General features: G+C 37.0%; 1 protein-coding gene across 3 annotated transcripts in view; it reads left to right on the forward strand.

Annotated features, from left to right (window-relative positions):
• DOCK3 (dedicator of cytokinesis 3) overlaps positions 1-20,511 on the forward strand; it is a 580,531-nt gene that overhangs the window by 427,923 nt on the left and 132,097 nt on the right. For all 3 annotated transcript variants that reach the window (XM_047849906.1, XM_047849909.1, XM_047849907.1), the window contains 3 exons: positions 10,492-10,573; positions 15,528-15,588; positions 16,875-17,022. In XM_047849906.1, coding sequence (XP_047705862.1) covers positions 10,492-10,573; positions 15,528-15,588; positions 16,875-17,022 — 291 coding nt within the window. The remainder of the gene's footprint in view (positions 1-10,491; positions 10,574-15,527; positions 15,589-16,874; positions 17,023-20,511) is intronic.

Here is a 20,511-nt window from a genome sequence, read left to right on the forward strand (position 1 = left end):
TGCTGTCTTGATGATTACAGCTTTGTAGTAGAGGCTAAAGTCTGGGATTGTGATGTCTTCCACTTTAGTCTTCTTCAATATTACTTTGGCTATTCGGGGTCTTTTGTGGTTCCATATGAATTTTAGGATTGCTTGTTCTAGCTTCGAGAAGAATGCTGGTGCAATGGTGATTGGGATTGCATTAAATGTGTAGATAGCTTTGGGTAGTATTGACATTTTAACAATATTTATTCTTCCAATCCATGAGCATGGAATGTTTTTCCATTTCTTTATATCTTCTTCAATTTCCTTCATAAGCTTTCTATAGTCCTATGACCCAGGAATAGCACTGCTAGGAATTTACCCAAGGGATACAGGAGTGCTGATGCATAGGGGCACTTGGACCCCAATGTTTATAGCAGTACTTTCAACAGTAGCCAAATTATGGAAGGAGCCTAAATGTCCATCAACTGATGAATGGATAAAGAAATTGTGGTTTATATACACAATGGAATACTACTTGGCAAGGAGAAAGAATGAAATCTGGCCTTTTGTCACAGCGTGGATGGAATTGGAGAGTGTTATCCTAAGTGAAATAAGTCATACAGAGAAAGACAGATACCATATGTTTTCACTCTTATGTGGATCCTGAGAAACTTAACAGAAGACCATGGGGGAGGGGAAGGGGAAAAAAAAAGTTAGGGAGGGAGCCAAATCATAAGAGACTCTTAAAAACTGAGAATAAACTGAGGGTTGATGGGGGTTGGGAGGGAGGGGAAAGTGGATGATGGGCATTGAGGAGGGCACCTGTTGGGATGAGTACTGTGTGTTGTATGGAAACCAATTTGACAATAAATTTCATTTAAAAAAAGAAAAAAAAAGAAAAAAACTTCTTGAAAAAAATTTAGAATTTTTAAATACTTTAAATTTTTTAGTACTTAGGAAATCTTTATTGGCTCTTGTTTCTTGAGATTATTCCTGGGCTCTCTCAGTCTTATTCTTTAAAAGCTTAGAAAATGTCGAGTAAAATATCTGACAGATTTAAGTATTCATTTGACTTTCAAGTTGACTCAGTCTTCTAGCTTCCACTCAAAAAACAATCAGGATTCTCCTGTGTGTATTTATTTTGGTTCCTATAAGCTCTGCTCTTCCCATCAGGATTCCCTCTTGACATATAATATGTTAAACAGAAAAACTTTACCTCATTGAAACACAGAAATAGCAGCAGAAATAGTGACACAAACAAGTTAATAAGTATAAATAATGTATATTCTGGTATCCATAGAGGACTCATGTCATTACAATACTCATGCCAGATCTGTAGGAGTGTGTGTGTGTGTGTGTCTGTGTGTGTGTGTGTGTGTGTGTGTGTGTGTGTGTGTGTGTGTGTGTGTGTTGTATAGCAGACCATGAAAAAACATGGGCAAATGGTATTTTTCTTACATCTGTGAATATATACTCTTCCTACTCTGTATCATGCCAAACAGAGAAAAACATGTGCAGTGAGTAAAGGAATGAAACTTAAAAGGACATAAATGTTCACATTCTGAACAAAGAACTGGAAAGCACAGAACAAAAGATTATCAATGTAAATGAGGGTAACGAGGGAGGAGGGGAACAAGATCAGAAAGATAACTCTTTCCAGTGAAAATTTGGAGTACTCCTGCCAGGTTCCCGCTCATCACATGAAGCAATGTATGAGAAGATGCTGATTAACTCTAAAGTGTAGTAACATGTTGATAATTGCTCTCATCCTGTTCAAAACCTTGGTGTGTGTTTGTTTCATTTCCATTTTGCTGTGTAGAAATTCCAAAACGTAACTGTGAAGACTGGAAAGCCTTATGCACTGAATTCCTGGAGACAGGGATGTTTGTTCAAAGTTTGTTTTGCTTGCCGTCAGATCCTACTAGTGAGAGTGAATTTTTGAGGCTATCCTTTTCTAGTTAGTAGAATATGCATTAAGAAATCATGATTAGATTATGTTGAGTATGATATTTCATAAAAGACAGTCATTTTTCTATATTCCTGCCAAGACAGTGTTTTTACATGAAGCCTTAGAGAGCAAGCACACCTGAGCATTTAAGTCTTTCCCATTTGCATAGTAAATAAATTGGAAAACATTGTAATAAATAAATAAGAAAACATTAGGTCATGTTATCAGTGATTTGCTCTTAAATGCTTTATTTTTCTATGGTAATGCTTGACCACATATTTAAGTACAGTAAGATAAATTACAAGGTAGCCTTTTTTCTATATACTTGAGGAAAGAGTTCTTAGCCAAACTGGTTTTTTTTTTTTTCAGCTCTCACTCATTTACTAGTTTCTTTCAGAACTACTAGGTCTGGGTTACTCTTGGGAAGTTACAAAGGACCTATCTATGAAGGGTGCATTTGTCTATACCAGACAAAAGAACTGTTCCTGAACTCAGAGAAGCAGCCACTGCTCTAACATTGCTTATTTGGCACCAAGGGCTAGCATGATTACTTTCCTCTGACACTCCAGACTGTTTGACCTTCAGCTGAGAAATATAAAAGTGTGGCACTTCTTTAGGCCCCATAGATTAGCAAAACACGTAAGAGAGTCGGTCTTCCTGCCTCTCAACTTCCCCACATGCATGTACACCTTTCTTGGAAGTATTATGACTTGAATGTTGGAGACGGCAAAGATGAACTGATTTAGCATTGTGCTGTCCTGTCAGTGGGGCCTCACCCTCACTGCACCCCCATTTATTCATCTACATGCTTTTTATTGTTAGCATTGAGAGCCTGATCCTGGCATGCGAGCATAAATCATTAGAGTGAAAACAACTGTAGCTTCCCACATAACTGATCCTTAAGTTACCATTTAGTTCCAATTTCACGAGAAGTATGTTATTTCTAAAGACCCTTTAGGGGCTGCACAATTAGAAAAATGCTATTATAAATGTTCAAGCATATGTGATAACACGTTTACTCATGTGTCTCTTTTGCTTTTCGAGAAAATGAAAAGAATCTGTTTCCTGGGATTGTTTGTCATTTGAGTCTCTGCTTGTTCCAAATCAGGCAAACCATGGTTCCCATCACCTCTCAGTCTCCTGGATGTGAATGCCATAAACTTCAAATAGACTAGGTGTCACCAGCAGAACTGGAATGAGAGTTTGGCATAAATTTTCTAATCAAAAGGGTCAGGTGCCCCATGTGGGTAATAGGGATTATGGGGCTAGCTGGACTTTCTTCATGTAGCACCTCTGGGAGCCTAATCAAACAGATTCAGATTAGAATTGCAACTTGACCATTCTCTCTCTACTTTCTGATCTCAAGCTAGGAATTTTACCCCTCTGACTCTGTTTCTTCAGAGATGAAATACCAATTATGAGGATTAAACATAAGAAAAAAGGCAAGAAAAGAAACACTTTAAACAATGTCTGGTATATAAAAGATGCTCATTAAGTAGCTGCCGTTGCTGCTGTGACAGCAAGTGATAAGGACCTGGGGCTGCATCTTCCACCCATCTCTTTTCCCTGAGCTTTAGACTTGGGCTTTTTATCGGCCTGTTTTTGGTTCACCTACATATCCCACAGAGACTTCAAATTCAGCGTACACATCTGAACTTTATATCTTCCCTGGTTGACACCAGATGCAATCAACTGCTACATGTGGTCAGCTTATATCTCACATCCATTCTCTGTCTTCTGTTCCTAAAAAGCATCATAGCTTGATGGGGCTGCTCCAATTATCCTGCGAGTATTTTCTATATTACCAACTTTCCTTCAACACTGTGGCCCTAGTGATCATTCTAAAGATTTAAGAGATCAACATTGTTTCTCATAGTTGAACTTTCCTGGCCTCTATAAGGCCCATAATGAGGTTTTCCAAACTTGGTAATCCTAACAACTGAGACTTTAAAAAAAATACAAATTCTTGGATTCTCTCCAGAAGTCCTCTTTGAGTCCTTTCCTCTGGAGATTCTGATCCAGAAGACCTGGGATGGAGTCCAGGAATCTTCATTTTAATAAACTGCCAGTTATTCCTGATGATAACCAAGTTTGGAGAACCCCCACATGTAAGTCCACACTGTGGATTTGTCCACTGTGTTACATAGCACTTTGATCACTCCCCACCTTTCCAGTGCCCTCCTAATTCATGCTTGGATGGAGCCTTCCCACCATCAAGTTGCCTCAGACCTCTGAGAGTCTGCATTTGAAGCACTCTCCTGAAATCTCCTTCTCTTCATCTCTAACTACCCCTTACCAAAGCTGAAAGCCTGGCAATATTGCAAGAATCCTTTACGGTATCTCCTTTGAGCAGCCTACCCTAATCCCAGTAGAACTTGTCAGCAGTCCCTTTCTATGTAACTATAGCATTTTCACATTGTGTTGTAATTTTTGCTTTATGTGGGTCTCTGAGTAGACTCAAAGCCTTGAGGATAGGGAGGGACCATTTCATTTCTCTATTCCCAGTATCCAACTCAGTTTCTGAAATATCCTAGAGGTTTATGAATGCTGGTTGAAAGAATGAAAAGGAGAGAAGAAGGCTGGAAAGAATCCTTTGAGTTGTACTAGTAGTTATAAAATATTCTTTGGAGCCCTGAAGTATCTCAGGGACAGGTAGTGATTGGTTAGCAAAGAGGCCTAAGTAGGGAGGACTCCTCCCTCTGTTCCGCTTCCCCCCACCTCTGATTCAACCAAAGTAGTTCTCTTTATAAATATTTCATATATTGAACAGTGTAAGGTTTCATTGAAAAGAGAAAAGCTGATGCTAAAAAATTTGAAAACCACAGTAGTGATTTGCCTCTATGAAACCACTTTATATGCATTTCTGTTGTTGTGCTTCAGAATGCAGTGGGGAAACTTGAAGAACTTGAGAAATGAGCCAAGTGACCTAAATTGGAAAATGAATCTATGAGGAAATACTAGAGGTTTTTTAATCTGTTGGAATGTACTGTGTAGTACCACCTTGGGGCTACTTGTCCATTTTTAAGCACCTGGGAGGTTATCATGAGAAAGATGCTAAATATTTGCCATCCATCTCCACAGAGGACCAAATGGGAAACATGAAGATTAGTTGAAAGAGTTGAGAGAATTCCTCTGAATTTATTTGAGGAGCATGCTTATATTTCCAAAACAGAGTCTTCAGGAAACACTTTCCCTAAATATCAGAGACCGTTTCTGCTTCAGCATAGACTGGAACATCATTGGCAGTCACCGAACATTTGCTTTGAGGGATGCATAAATTACCACCCATAGAGATGTGTATGAATGTGTGAATTAGAATTTTCATAAAATCAAGTGATATTAAAATTAAGACACTAGGGGCGCCTGGGTGGCGCAGTCGGTTAAGCGTCCGACTTCAGCCAGGTCACGATCTTGCGGTCTGTGAGTTCGAGCCCCGCATCGGGCTCTGGGCTGATGGCTCAGAGCCTGGAGCTGGTTTCTGATTCTGTGTCTCCCTCTCTCTCTGCCCTTCCCCCGTTCATGCTCTGTCTCTCTCTGTCCCAAAAATAAATAAACGTTGAAAAAAAAATTAAGACACTAGTAGACTTGTCACAGATTCAAATTATGGAATTCATTTGTAGCAACTTGCTCAATAATGTGAAGTTATGAAATTAATGTAGCTTCATATACTATTCATGCATAGCTTATCATAAAGACAACTAAATGCAGAGAAGCTCTCTTATAATGTTGCTTATTAAACAGTAAGAATTTAACACCATCTCTTTTTTTCTTTTGAAAGAATTGGAGTTTTCTCACCCATATTTAAGGGAAAAACTGATATTTTGCTCTCTTATAGAAGATGTTTGTAAAACCTCAAGAATAAATTTTACTCTTTTGGCCACAGTTCCTTTCATACCTTTGGGAAATCTGTAGCTCCAGTTGGCAAATAGATTTGATCAGCATTTATCAAACTTTGTACAGATTCCCTTGCCTTACACAAAAGCAGCTTGTGGGGTCATATGTCACCTGTCCCACTTGGTATTTAAAACATATAACATTTTAAGCCTCTGTGAAGTCCTAGAGGATAGACACCTGTTTAACTGTATTTAATTCAGAATTTCCCGCTTTTTTGACCACTTCAGGAAACATTGGATAGATATTTGCCTTCAGATACTTTGAATGTTAATAGAAAGCATCATTTGGAAATCTTGCCATTCACAACTACATGGATGGAACTAGAGGGTATTAGGCTAAGTGAAATTAGTCAGAGAAGGACAAATATCATATGACTTCACTTATTTGAGGACTTAAAGATACAAAGCAGATGAACATAAGGGAAGGGAAGCAAAAATATAAAAACAGGGAGGGGACAAAGACATAAGAGACTCTTAAATATGGAGAACAAACAGAGGGTTACTGGAGGGGTTGTGGGGGGTGGGGGTTGGGGGGCTAAATGGGTAAGGGGCATTAAGGAATCTACTCCTGAAATCATTGTTGCACTGTATGCTAACTAACTTTGATGTAAATTTAAAAAGTAAATTAAATAAAAAATTTTTTAAAAAGAAAGCATCATTTGTTTATCATACCCGAGAAGCTAGCAAAACAGGAAACAATTAGATGTATTCCCAAAGCTCCATGAAATGAAAAAACAGTTCTTTTTTTCACAAATTGTGAAGAAGGCTAGGTGAAACCAGAAGCATGAAAGGCTCTAGGAAATTTGAAGGTCATGTGGGCACTATAAGAACTCGGGCCTCCTCTCACTGTTGAGGAGAAAGGTAAGTTCTTGGATTCTGATAGGACCAGCAACCCTGCCACTCAGGAATTTGTTTTATATACCCTTTTATCTTTGGACCAGAGCTTGATGTAGCCTCTCCAAACGACACTGATAGACGTCTGCCCTTGAGAGATTCACAGAGATTGGTAGTGTGAGAGTATAGCCGTTGCAGGTGTTCCTTCAAAGATGCAGAAGTAATGATACGTTCTCTTGAAAAGACATAAACTTCCTAAAAATACATTTATACTCCTGTATCAAGTTAAGAGCTAACTGGGTGGTTGTTAAATGCATTATACACATGTTGGGATAGATCAACTACAATAACAGAAAAATGTTACTTTGATGTGCTTGTTTCCTGTTTCTCTGATAAACTTCAACTTTCCATTACTAAAACTACAAACTTATTTGTATCTACACCTATTGTTTCCTCCTGCGTTCTTTCCTTGATTCTCTCAGTTCTTCTAGGACGTGGGAACCTTTTTTTCCCTTGCCAATTATTTTCTGTCTTTCCTCTGTCTTCAGTATCTCATTTTCTTCTAACATTGTCCTAATATAAGTACCTTGGGTGCCTGGATGGCTCAGTCGGTTAAGCATCTGACTTTAGCTCAGGTCATGATCTCACAGCTCATGAGTTTGAGCCCTGTGTCGGGCTCTGTGCTAACAGCTCAGTACCTGGAGCCTGCTTCGGATTCTGTGTCTCCCTCTCTCTCTCTCTACCCCACCCCTGCTTGTGCTCAGACTCCCTCTCCTTCAAAATAAATAAACATTAAAAAACAATTTTAAAAAAAAGAAGTAAGTGTCCTTTGGCGCATCCCATCTTTTTTTGAAGTCAGGTTGTTGAACCGTAATTTGCATGTAGTAAAATTCACTCTTTTTAATACATCCTTTGATGAGTTTTGACAAATTTATAGTTGTGAAACCACCACCATATTCAAGAAGTAGAACCTTTCATCACCCCAGAAATTTCCCTCATGCACCTTTGCAGTCAATCCCTGCCCTCCTTCCTCAACCCTGGCAACTCCTGATCTGGTTTCCATCCTTACAGTTTTGCCTATTCTAGATTATAAGTGAGGATATACAGTATATGGTCTTTTGTGATTGATTGGCTTCTTTCACTTAGCATACATTTTTGAGATTCATCCATATTATTATATATCTCAGTAGTTCTTATTGTGAAGTAATATATATTTTATTAATATAAAATTATATATTTTATTAATAAATAAAAATATTTATATATTTTATATAATATATATATAATCCACCATTGTGTGGATATTCCATTATATGGATTGTCCAATCATTTCCTTTTGGACATTTGGGTTCTTTACAGTTTCTATTAGGAATAAAGCTGCTACAGATATTCACTTTTGGTCTTTGTGTGGACATAAGTTTTCATTTCTGCTGAGTAAATACCTAAAAGTAGAATTGTTGGGTCATGTAATATGTTTAACTTTATAAGAAACTCTCAGACTATTTTCTAAAGTGGCTGTACCATTTTGTATTTCCCTCAACAGTTTATGAGAGGTCTAGTTGCTCTACATTCTCACCAGTCCTTGGTATATCTAATCTTTAGTTTTACCATTCTAATAGGTGTATAGTGGTACCTCACTGTGCTTTTAATGTTCGTTTCTCTAATGATTAATGTTTTCTTAAGCTTATTTGCTATCGCTGTATGTTCTTTGGTGAAGATCTGTTCAAATATTTTGTTCATTTTTAAATTGAGTTATTACTTATAAAGAACTCTCAGAACTCAATAGTGTGTTCTCCATACAGTCCTTTCTTAGATGAGTGTTTGTAAATATTTTCTCTCAGTCTATAGCTTGTCTTTTCACTTTCTTAAGAGTATCTTTCTAAGAGAAGATGGTTTTAATTTTGATAAGTACAGTTTATCATTTTGTTGTGATTCATGATATTTTCTTAATAATCTGAGATCACAAATATTTTTCTTTAATGCTAAATATAGAAATAATAAATGTGAGTAAAATATAAAAATGTACTTGTCTTCATTTTTTTCCTGTGTTTTCTTCTTACAGTTTTATAGTTTTAGCTCCTATATTTAGGTCTGTGATCCATTCAAGTTAATTGCCTTGTAGGCAAGGATCACGGTTTAGTTTTTTTCATATAGATTGTTAAGCACGATTTGTTGAAATTACTATGCTCCTTTGATGAATTTTGGTGCCTTTATTGATAATTGTGTGTGTGTGTGTGTGTGTGTGTGTGTGTGTGTGTGTGTGTACACATGTTAAGAAAGACCTCCCTCAACCCAACATGCCCATTCAGCTATAAATTCATCACTTCCACCTTTTCATAGTTTTTCACTGAAGAGTAGTCTAGACTCACTGTTTCTGCCTTCTCACTCCTTACTTCTCACACTGGGCTCTTTCTCTACCACTCCACTAAAACAGTTATTGCAAGAATCACACTAGTCTCTTTTCTGAACTGTCAGGGACACTCTTGTGCTTCGCTCATTTGATTCTCAATGGCCTTTGACCTCAATGATCCCTCCCTCCTCTTTTGGACATTTTCTTCCCTTGACTGACATAACATCCCACCATCCTCCTTATTTTTGTTGTTTTTCTGTTTGTCCCCATTGTCTACTTTACTAGCTGTATTTCTCTTGCCTACTTCCTAAATATCAATGTCCCTCAGGATTCCAACCAAAGCCGTTTTTTTTCTTCTCCTTCTGTGTACATCTTCTCCTTATTCCCATCCAATCCCCTGGCTGAAAAAAGTCTCAAGTTTACATCTGGCCCAAATAATTTCTCAGCTTCATTTATGCATATTTAATTGTCTACCAGGACCACAAGCTTTATTAAAAAAAGTACCTTGTATGTATCTTGTTCCCATTTGTATTCCCATGTTTAGCACACAGAATTTAACAACTATTTGTTGACTAAATGAACAGATGAATACATGAACAAAGTAAGCAACCTATGAAGTTGATATTAATTCTAGTACAATATTTTAATATTTACCTTTTTACTGATACCACATGTATGTAGTGAGTACATGACTGTGGGCACAGGAGAAATAAATTACTTTTAGAATCACATACTTAGTCTTTGCCATGGCTCAGTTTTCCTGTTGCAGTTGGTGGGGAGCCTTGGGATGAAGAGGTGGGAAACTGAGCCTGGGCAGGAGCAGGCTACAGTGAGAGAGTGAAGAGACACCTCTCCAGATGTCACAAACACTCTGTCTCAGGTTTTTTAATCCAGTAATTTCCTTCAGGAATTAAGGAATAACTGTGTTGTTTGGGGAATAAAATATTTTAATGACCCCATTAAATGCCGATGGTAACTTTAGTTATAATACATTATTTCTCTTTGACTTTTTGCCCAAATTTTTGTAAGTCCCTATAACATTTTTTTTAGTACTAAAATTATTCTTAAGAGTTTTATAGGAAGACGTAAACTGGGTAATGTAGGTTCTTTTGGCTCTAGTATGATGAACATTTTTATGATCCATGGTTCAATCAGAGAATGTGTATGTTTGTTATGGGCTTAGCGTTATGACTGGAGCTTTGGGTGTATTTGGAAAAAAATACTAGATACTATCTTCATTTTGCCCCTCAGGGAGCACACACCTTTAGGGAGAGAAGAGCCACAACCAGCAAATAAACAACAGCTGTTAGGTAGTTTATAGTGTCCAGTGCATGCTGCTTGGCAAGAAAAATAGTGTCCTGCCATTAGACGTGTACTTTTGGCCTTGCCTGTCACTATGAGCTGTTCTGAAAGTGTTTAGGGTTTCTCTATAAATGCCCTTTTTATTTGTTTTGGAGCATGTGGTCCCTTACATTTCTCTGTCTCTCTCTCCTACATTTCAGTGAGCGGTTTCTGGTGAGACTGAACAAGAATGGTGGGCCAAGGAACCCAGAGAAGATAGAACGAATGTGTGCCCTTTTTACAGTATGTGCAAATTCTCTTTCCCTTCACTGCTGTTGACTCTAGCCAGGGGCCTCCTGTGTGGATATTGTCACCCTGGAAACAAGCATTTATTCTTCTCCACACACTGGGGAGAATAGGACTTGATTTATGTTTCTATCAGGTTTTAATGAAATATTTAAAGAAAACTGAAATCAGCCACAATTTTTAATTGAACTTTTTGTTAAATAAATATAATCAAATACATTTTACTAGTGTAGATTTTATAAGCTATTTAATAGAATAGACAAAACCTGAAAGAAGTCTTTCTTACTTTTCTTATTTAAGGCCACTGGGAATTTCCCTGATGTAGAAGTATAGTTTCTCTAAAGGCATCCACCAGATTTATAGCTTTGCAGTTTTTTAGTGAGTGCAGAGTGCATAGAAAGAGAGAGAAACTAAGTAGTTCATCTCTCTCACATACCAAATGGAGGGTCTTTTCCTCTATTATCTATACTTTCATTTTTTCCAAATAACCATGCTATCATTGATGGTCTCTAAGACCATAGGCATCAGCTCAGAGAAGTCTTATTAATCTGCTTATGGAAAGTGCTCAGTCTCACAACACCACGTTGCCTTATGAATTCTTCAGGTTGATTCTGATTTACTAAATGTTTTTTATTTAGTTAAAAAACTAAGTGTTCAGCTTTGTTTATTTCAGTTAATTTATTTGCTAAAGGAAAAAACAAGACTATGTTACAATTTTAAACCAGTTTTGACTCTCACGGATTCTTTAATCTGCTTCAGTGATACTGAGATACATTAAGACCCATTAATGAAAGGAGGTGTGATAGCCTCACAGTGCCATTGCCCTTATGTGTGGTGCATGGTTGATAGGTGACAGTCAGGTAGCTCAGAGCTTACATTGTGCCTCTTAAACACAAGTGGGACTTATCTAAGGATCCGATATGTGACTTTCTCTGAAAGATAAAATTGGATTTGTTTACCTGACTTTTTTGTTCATTTACCACAACTTTATCTTTCAAAATCTCAATGTTACTGCAGAATCAGAAGCCACTTTCATGGGGATAGCTTCTAGTGAAAATGATCCAGATATACAGAAAGATTTATAAGACTAGTAAAGATAAAGTGATTTTTTTAATCCATCTTTGAATCTCCTAAACCTTAGGAGATAATACAGGAAGAAAGCAGGTAAAGCAGACCTATGAAGGCAGTTAAGGGAGGTGCAGTGGTTTAGTTTGGGAAAATCAACACTGTTTCTTCAGTAGGAAAGAACAAGGGAAAAAGTACAAGTTGCAGTTCCTTGGATTTAGGTTACAATATTGGGGGAGAGCTTCTGAAGTGAGAGTGTCTAAACACTGAGATAATCCTCTGGGACCATTTTTCTGAAACAATTAGTAAGAAATGAGACACGCATCTGTCTACAATGCCTCTGTGACTATAGGAGGTCTTTCTGGATCCTGGCTCTCTGATATTATTTGGTTAAAGCAGCAAAAGAAATCATTGATTCCTTGTTCTTCGGCATCAGAGCTTTGTGCATGTGCTATCCTTGAATATCATGAGTGCAGTCCTTGTCTCTTGAAAAATGAACTTCATTATGATGATGTTTCAATGTAATTACAGTAAATCAAAAATTTCATTTCGCAGCATTTTAATTATCTATATTGGCCCAGAGGCCTAAGCTGTACTCTGACTTTATAAATCAAAGATGCACATAACATTCATGATGTGCTCTTATTCTGCCACAATGGGAAGACACAAGGCTGCTAAAAATACCACTTCTATACTTCCCTTTGCACTATAGCCCTGGATTTTTTTAAGATCCCAAGAAGTGATTTGAGAAATTTTTACAAAGCACATGAAATTTTTGAACAAGATCGTCTTAGCCAGAATTTTCATGTTTAACTTTAAGTTATATGAAGTAATAATTTTGGTGGAACCTATTTTCTCACTTAAGACTTGAGTTCCTCCAGTGAGCTAAAGGGAGTTTTAAAGATTGGCATATGTGCTACAAAGTTTGAGAGTAAATGCACAAAAATGCAGCCAAAGCTGTGGTCGATGCCAGCCTGTTAGCTTACCTCAACATCAAGAAGAGAGAACCATACAAACTGCAGTTTTGCAGGATTACATAAGCAGACTTCAGAGCCACATTACAGACCAGCACATTACTCATGGTTCAACCCTGTTCTCTGTAAAACCTGTGTTTTTTTTTCTGACCTTGTTAGATTTCAGAGCTTCCTGTCCGGGAAGAATTTTATCAAGAAGGAGGTGTTTCATATTTATGTGAATGTCTAATACTGTGAGGATTTTGCTAACTTTCATGATAAACAGTGGCTATGAGTGTATGAGTGTGTGAGAACATGTCTGTGAATTTACTCATTATTCAATACCCAGTGATTCACACAAAGTGCCTGGCAAATACTAGGGCCTCCATAATGATTTGTTACATAAGTAAATGAATATGTTCATTTTTTATTATATTTGAGTGACCAAGTCAGAAAATGAACTTGTGCTGTTTTCCCTGCTTTCATTGGCATTAGATTTTCTACATTTATTTATACTCTTCTGCTTCTTCTGTAGCATAAGTATGAATAAATTGGCTTTGTTTTATATTTGTAAATCCCATTATCTCTACAGAAAAAGGGCAGTTCAGGCACAGGAAAGTGAGTTGACTTTTCCATGTTTCCAATGGAACATCATTAACTGAGTCTAAGATGCTGAACCCCAAGTAGGATTGGAGTATATATGCTCCAATGAGTAAATCTAAATTCTTATTCTGCTCACCAGATGAATGGTGGGAATCTCTCCTCCCATCTTGGTTTTACAGGACTTGTAAGTATTTTAACCTGGATAGTCATACTTGGTACTTAGTCTTAACGACTGTATGTTTACTAACTCTGTGTTAACTGTGTTTAACCATACACTTATGTTTAATGTGATAGCTTTCACATTGAAATTTGACATTTAAATTATGTGTGACTGACAATAATTTTACTTAAAATGTTTTTTTTGTACTGAATATTACCATTACGTATTTATTCACTTCAAATAAATACCACACAGAGTTCTGGGTACCATGTACAACATGGTCAGAAAGGGCCCCTACTTGGAACTACTTGGACAATACCATAAACTGTATTTAAGTTTTCTTTCTTCCACATACTAAGAGCCAAGAGAGAGGTCCTGTGCTCATGTGTACAGCTGATCTGATTATTGTTTGATCATCTTTGGTAACTGGCTTGAATTCTGAGATGTAGGGATTAGTAATTAAACTGGTTATTTGATAGTTTGGATTAACACAGTCCAAGCTATGTAGAAGGAACCATTTCATTTTGAAATGTGTCAAACATTTCTATATCTTTCAGTAAATAGATATATTTCAGTCCCTCCAAAAAAACACATATAAGTGGTAATCTGTTTTTTAATTTTTATTTGTTATTTAGTAGCCATTTTTAATGTGTCAAAATACAGTGATATTTTGAGGATGTCGTTTTAAATTACATTTCTAAATTAAAGAAATTGGTGAAATGGAACCTGAACCATACTTTTTCAATATCAAAAGACATCTTTCATGTAAAAATATTTCTTAGTGTTTCCAGAGATACCAACTCGTGTTAAATTATTTTGTAATCTATTTCATTACAAGCACGTTTCATTATACCGTCAAGAATTTGGTGAAACATCATAACCATCTAGAATCTAAAAGTTTCAATTTCACCCTTGCACATTACTTTTTAATGTCTCCTTTCCTTTGGTATGTTTTGGCCCACTCCATAGGGTAGAGCTGGGACTGTGGGGAAGCAAGCAAAGCCCAGGACCCTGAGAGTGAGACCTCCTTATTAAACTTTGCACCTTAGGTGCCTTGCTTGCCTCACCCTGGTCCTAACCCTGCAACAAGGTATAAAAATAAAGCAAACATGGAGACTCTGGATCTCAAAGCTCATTCAAAATTATAACTGTCACTTGATTGTCCCTTTCCTGGATTTACTAAAAAGAAAAAAGCAAAGGGGACCAATCAGAAGATGAAAGATAGGAAGGAAAGGAAACGAAGGGACCTTTTCTTTAGAAGCAAAAGGGAAATCTTGGAAACCTGTCCCATTAAGGACAGAGGTTATTCCATCAATCATTATGAATTCACAACAGTATCTCAGAGTGAGCAGTGGTTGTTGACCTGGTGAAAAGTCTGAAACAGAGTATATATTAAAGAGTGTGTTATTACTTTAAGTACAATTGAAGTATAAATACATAATCATAATTTTTATAATGATAATTTTTATTTCAAAATGTGTTCTTAGCATAAATAACTTAATGTATAAAATCATTTTCATAACTCTAATTTTATAAGTTCCTGACTGGATCAGATTTGTTTACTTATAGGAAGCTCTTAGAATTTTCCAGATAAGATTATTTTCAGCATTATACTTCAGTATGGATGATGCATATCTGAAGTTAGAAATGGACATCCAATTATTGAGGTTTCATTAAGGCTAAATTAGTCTCTTCGCAAGGGAACATATCTACTGTATAATAATCATTGTGGACAACAGAACAAACATAAAATTAGTAAAGAATAAACTTAGAATTTTAGTCATTAATAAGCTGATTGGTGTTTTCCCATTTTTTTCCTGCATTGAACGCTCCTTTTGTTATATTTTCATGTGATATTAGAATAAACATGGATAAGGCAATATCAAGATGATTTATAATGTGAAAACTCTTGTAGATATTTGTTGGGTGTTCTCAATAAAAGCTGGAAAAATATTATCATTAAGATAAACTCCCAGAGGCATATAAGATATTCAAACTTTCACTGCAGGAATCTTATAAACACTAAACCTCTATGTGCTTTAGTCCCCCTCCCCATCTATAACATCTGCTAAAAGCAACAAAGGCAAATGATTGTGAGGTTCAAAATGAATTTTTATTATTTTCTGTGTATTTATTACCTTAATTTACTTGTTTTCTTTTCTTTCTTTAGGATCTGAGCAGCAAAGATATGAAGAGAGATTTATATATAGTTGCGCATGTGATACGAATAGGTACTGTCGACCTTATCCGTTCACATGACTAAGACCAGTCCACCTTGGGATAAGTATCTACTATGTTTGAGCTCTATCATCTCCCTAGCTCTTACCTACAATGTCAGGTCTCAGGATGAGCATCTAGCTTGTATTGGAACTCTACCTTAGGCTCAGCTGCTCTGGTAGCTATGAATTTGACATAAATGAAAGTATTTTTTTCACTTAAAATCTTCTGCTCCCTACTTGGTTTTGGACCCAAGCTCTTTATTTCAAGGGGTCTGATTTTTCATATTCTTTCTATCACAATGCCCTGCCTTTGTACCAGCTTTCCATTTCAGAGATCTTACAGCGGGTTGCAGGCTTGCCAACTTAACTGGTGGTGAATGGCCTTTGTTGGATTTTGTATCCAAAAGTATGTATCTGTGCTATTTTCCAGTAAATTACTGTCCTTGCTGCAGTAGATGTATAGTATATCACTTTTACCACACCCAAGATGAAAACAGTGATTTTTGCTACTGTTCTGTGGTTGATTTGCTCAGCTTTATTTCAGGCGTATGACATAATTTGGAGGGTATGACTAACCAAGTCTTCCTTGATAGGTTTGGGTTCTGGCATATCTTGTACATTTTTGTCAAAGAATATTTTTTAATCTTTTGCCAACGAAACACCTATTTTGCTATACTTTTGGGTTCTGTTTTGCTGTACTTCATAAGCATTTGCTGAGGTTCCAGTTTGGTTTTTGCAAGTCCTCTTGCCACTATAGGCACAGCCTTGGTAGGCAGGAGAGGCAAGCTCCCATTCACTTTCTGAGACTACTTTGGCTCCAGCAGTGGTTCAGGAGCAGCTGGAAGAATAACATATGGTTGTTTGGTTGGAAGAATAACACGTTGTTACTATCTTTGCATACATAGTTTTTACCTGGCAGCTAAAACATTAAACTTTGTATCCTTAATATGCCTAAGAAGTTTAAGTCTGTTAACACACTGGTTTTTCTAAGAAATTTGTAAAACCACTGTTTCATTCTAATATTATTAATAAATGGACTGTTGGTATTAAGGTAGATAATAAGTATGATCGATTGAATGTGGTGCAAGGGAAGAGCCCTGGCCAAAGGCCTGTTTGGCATTCCTCCACATACAGATTCTGCATCCTCGGATGGCTCCCTTCAATCCTAAATTAGTCTTCCGATTTAGTGTATCTCTAAGCTAGCACCTATATTTCTGGCATCCTTGGATGACAATCAGGTGATACTGGAAAGGAGCATGGAGTTCTCAGTGTGACTGGTGTTTCCTGCTGTGCTCCAGGCCGGATGCTCCTGAATGACTCAAAGAAAGGCCCTGCTCACCTGCACTACCGGCGACCATATGGCTGTGCAGTCCTAAGCATCCTGGATGTTCTACAGTCGCTCACAGAATTAAAGGAAGAAAAGGACTTTGTTCTTAAGGTTTACACGTAAGTAATAGACATCAAAAATATTAATGATTTGCAACATAAGGCATTCCAGCACTACCCTTGAGAGCAGCAGCATTCAAGCTTTGTGGGACACAAAACCACCAGAGTATGTAGGATAGGGAGTTTTTTGAAAATGCAGAGATTTTGATCTAAGGTTTGGGGTGGGGCTCAGGAAGCTATATTCTTAGAAAGTTTCCCACGTGATCCTAAAGCAGCTAAATTTGGAAAATTCTATCCTAAGCTAGAAGTCTGGCAGTATAATCTTCTAAACTGCCTCTTCTATTTAGGATTAACCAACATTATTACATATTTATAGAAAAGCTAATAATGCAATTTCTTATGTGTTTTGGATGTAAGAGTCATCTTTGTCTAATACTTGCCCCCTAGCTATTGTAACTGAGGTAGGTACCAATGCAGATTGCTTCAAAGAATGATCACGAGTCAAATTGCCTATCTTTAAAGAAAAACAAGTTTTTCTGAGGAGCTGTGGCTTCACTCTTCACATCTGGGACCACAGATCCATAAGTCACACCCAGTTAGCCCTGGCATTATTTTTAGTGTTCAACAGCCAATGAATCTGCCTTATAGAAGCAGTGCATCCTCCTCCTGATTCTTGTTAAGCAATAGAAAAAAACAAATGAAGAAAAGAAACATGGAATTGAGGCATATCATCAGTCTTTTCAGGTAGAGACTTAGGAATGAATAGTAGTGCTGAAAACATGATCAGTGGAGAGTTTAGTGAGTTTTCAAAGCAAGTGTATTTCTAACTATGGAAATTAAAAAAAAAAAACACAATTATCTGTCCTCTATGGTTGTAACCCAATACTGTTTTCCCAAATAAAATCTAATACTGTCAATCACCATGTTAATATATCTTCACCATAATATTGTATGGATATTTTTCTGTATTATCTGTTATGATTCAGGCATAAAATGAACTTACTTCACAATTACACTTAATTTGGGCCTTTATAAAATCAACCACACTTTTATTGATTTCAAAATAAAAGTACAGACCCCCTTATTACATATTTTGCCGTAAGTACTATTCTGTTCAGAGTTCTGTACTTTATGGGATGAGGATCTTTCTTTGGAATAGTAACCTAAAAAGGAAATTTTGGTGGGTTTTCTCTTCCTTTCATGCATTAGTCACAGACTTGCTCCATATACCAAGTCTCTCCATCGATAGCTGGTGGGAACTGCTTCTTGAAACACCTTCCTCCCTTTGAAAAGGACTAAACAGGAATCCAAAATCATCATCAGTATATTTTACTCCACTATATCCTCCCCAAGGGCAAGGAGTTTATAGATAGCACTCCTGAATTGCATCTCTTTGCATGTATCAGCTGTTCCTTGCTTCAGTGTGAATTCTCATTGTGGAGAGGGACTTGCACAGCATCTCTCTTGAAATCATGCTGTCAGGCTTAATTGGCCTAATTGCTTCTAAAACAACAGAAGATGGTTACCAAAAAAGTTTTTTGAAGGATAATAGAGTCAAAATGTAGGATAATTTTTCCATTTGAAAATATTAAGACTGTCAGACTTCCCAAATGCATGTTTGTGAAATTGATTTTGTGCACAGTATGGAATTCCTCTAGGATTAGTGCTTTAAATCCACATCAACACAGTGAATCTAGCTCTCAGAAGAAGCAATGTTTTCCAATGAGTTTCATGAGACAGCTCTGTTAGATTAAATTGGAAACTTTAAGGGCTTACTAATTGCTATTGATAGTGTTTTAGCCTTTGTTAGGAAAGGATTTTGCAAGGATTAAAAAAAACCTTGCATAATTTCAATCAATGAATTGGCAAAGTATCTCATTAGTTGTTGACATTCTCATCATTTCTTTCATTATTCAGAGTCAGCCTCAACCAGCGAAGATTGAAGCTCCCATATGTTTCTTGCTATAACCATTGTTCTGGCTTTATAGATGTTGTTTAATGTCATGTGTGTGTGGTAAAGGCCTCACATCCTTTTAAGAAAATCTCAATAAGAAGACAAGACATGAAAACTAGGTTGCTTCCTAGTGTGCCAGAAGCCTTAAAAGTCACAAATGAATAACAACTATATGCAGTTCAGTCCAATATAGATGTCATATGTTTCTTCTTGGCCAGAGGGACTGGGGTCACAGGCAGGCACAGGGCATGTTGCACCTGGAGCCTAGGACACAAAAGGAGAAGAGTGCTAATAAGAAGCTAAAGCCAACACTGGGGTGAAGTCAGGGTGCCGTAAATGATGCATGTGACCAAATACATGATGCTTCTGAATGTGCAGTGACCAATTCAAATTCACAATGAGACAGTTCAAATAAACATTTTTAGGTCAACCTTAATGAAATAAGAAAAAACAACTAGAATATTAAATCTATTATGTTATATTTTAAATCATATTTTATATTAAATTTGTAGTACCCATTACATACTCAATCACATGTTATATAAAATTGAGAAGTATTGCTTTTCCCCACTCTCACGTGATATAAGAAAATTTTATTCAAATTCTTCATATGCAACCATGCCATCAGGTTTTTATCAACATTAGAGCCACTTTCTATGTCATCTGACATGGTTTTCCAAGGCACATTCTTTCACTTCAATCAGGTTGGTTTTGATTTATCACTCTTTGAATCCTTGATGATGCTTTCACTGAAAGTTCATCTTGAGACTCAATTACATTTTTACTGGACATTTGGACACTTTATGTTTCTTTGTCTTCATTTGTCCTGTAAGCCCTTGTATGTGACCTTAATGATACTGCTATTTACTATGCTGCTTTTAAGGTGAGTTTTACAATAACGTCCAGGTCTTCAATTTGGAAGTCATACCCAAGAATTATTACTAAATCTGTGTAGTTTTGCTATTTAAAAAAAATGTTTTAGGGGCGCCTGGGTGGCTCAGTCGGTTGGGCATCCAACTTCGGCTCGGGTCACGATCTCGCGGTCCGCGAGTTCGAGCCCCGCGTCGGGCTCTGGGCTGATGGCTCAGAGCCTGGAGCCTGCTTCCGATTCTGTGTTTCCCTCTCTCTCTGCCCCTCCCCCGTTCATTCTGTGTCTCTCTCTGTCTCAAAAATAAATAAACGTTAAAAAAAATTTTTTTTAAATAAAAAAAAAATGTTTTAACCGATTGTGTCAGATAAGCTTTATGAGCATCTAAAACTTGCATTGATTGAGATAATTTCAAGCTAATGTCACTTACCCTAAACAGTGCTCTGACCTTCAAAATAAAGGGATTCAGAGAATGCCCCATAACATGAAAGGATTTGTGAGGATGGAAATGTAAGGTGGCAACCTCTTCTCTTTTGTGATGACTGGAAGGGACCCTCATATTTGAGATAGACACAGACATTTCCTCTGAACACTGCCTTTGGTGTCTTTGTTTCATAGCCACTTTATCCACAAAACTGCAACAAGAGTACTTGTTTAGGAGACAATCTTAAATAGACACCCATTCATAGATGGGTAAAGGGCCATTGGGCCATCCTTATTTTGGTAC

The sequence above is a fragment of the Prionailurus viverrinus genome, chromosome A2, assembly GCF_022837055.1.
Source record: "Prionailurus viverrinus isolate Anna chromosome A2, UM_Priviv_1.0, whole genome shotgun sequence".
Lineage (NCBI taxonomy): Eukaryota > Metazoa > Chordata > Mammalia > Carnivora > Felidae > Prionailurus > Prionailurus viverrinus.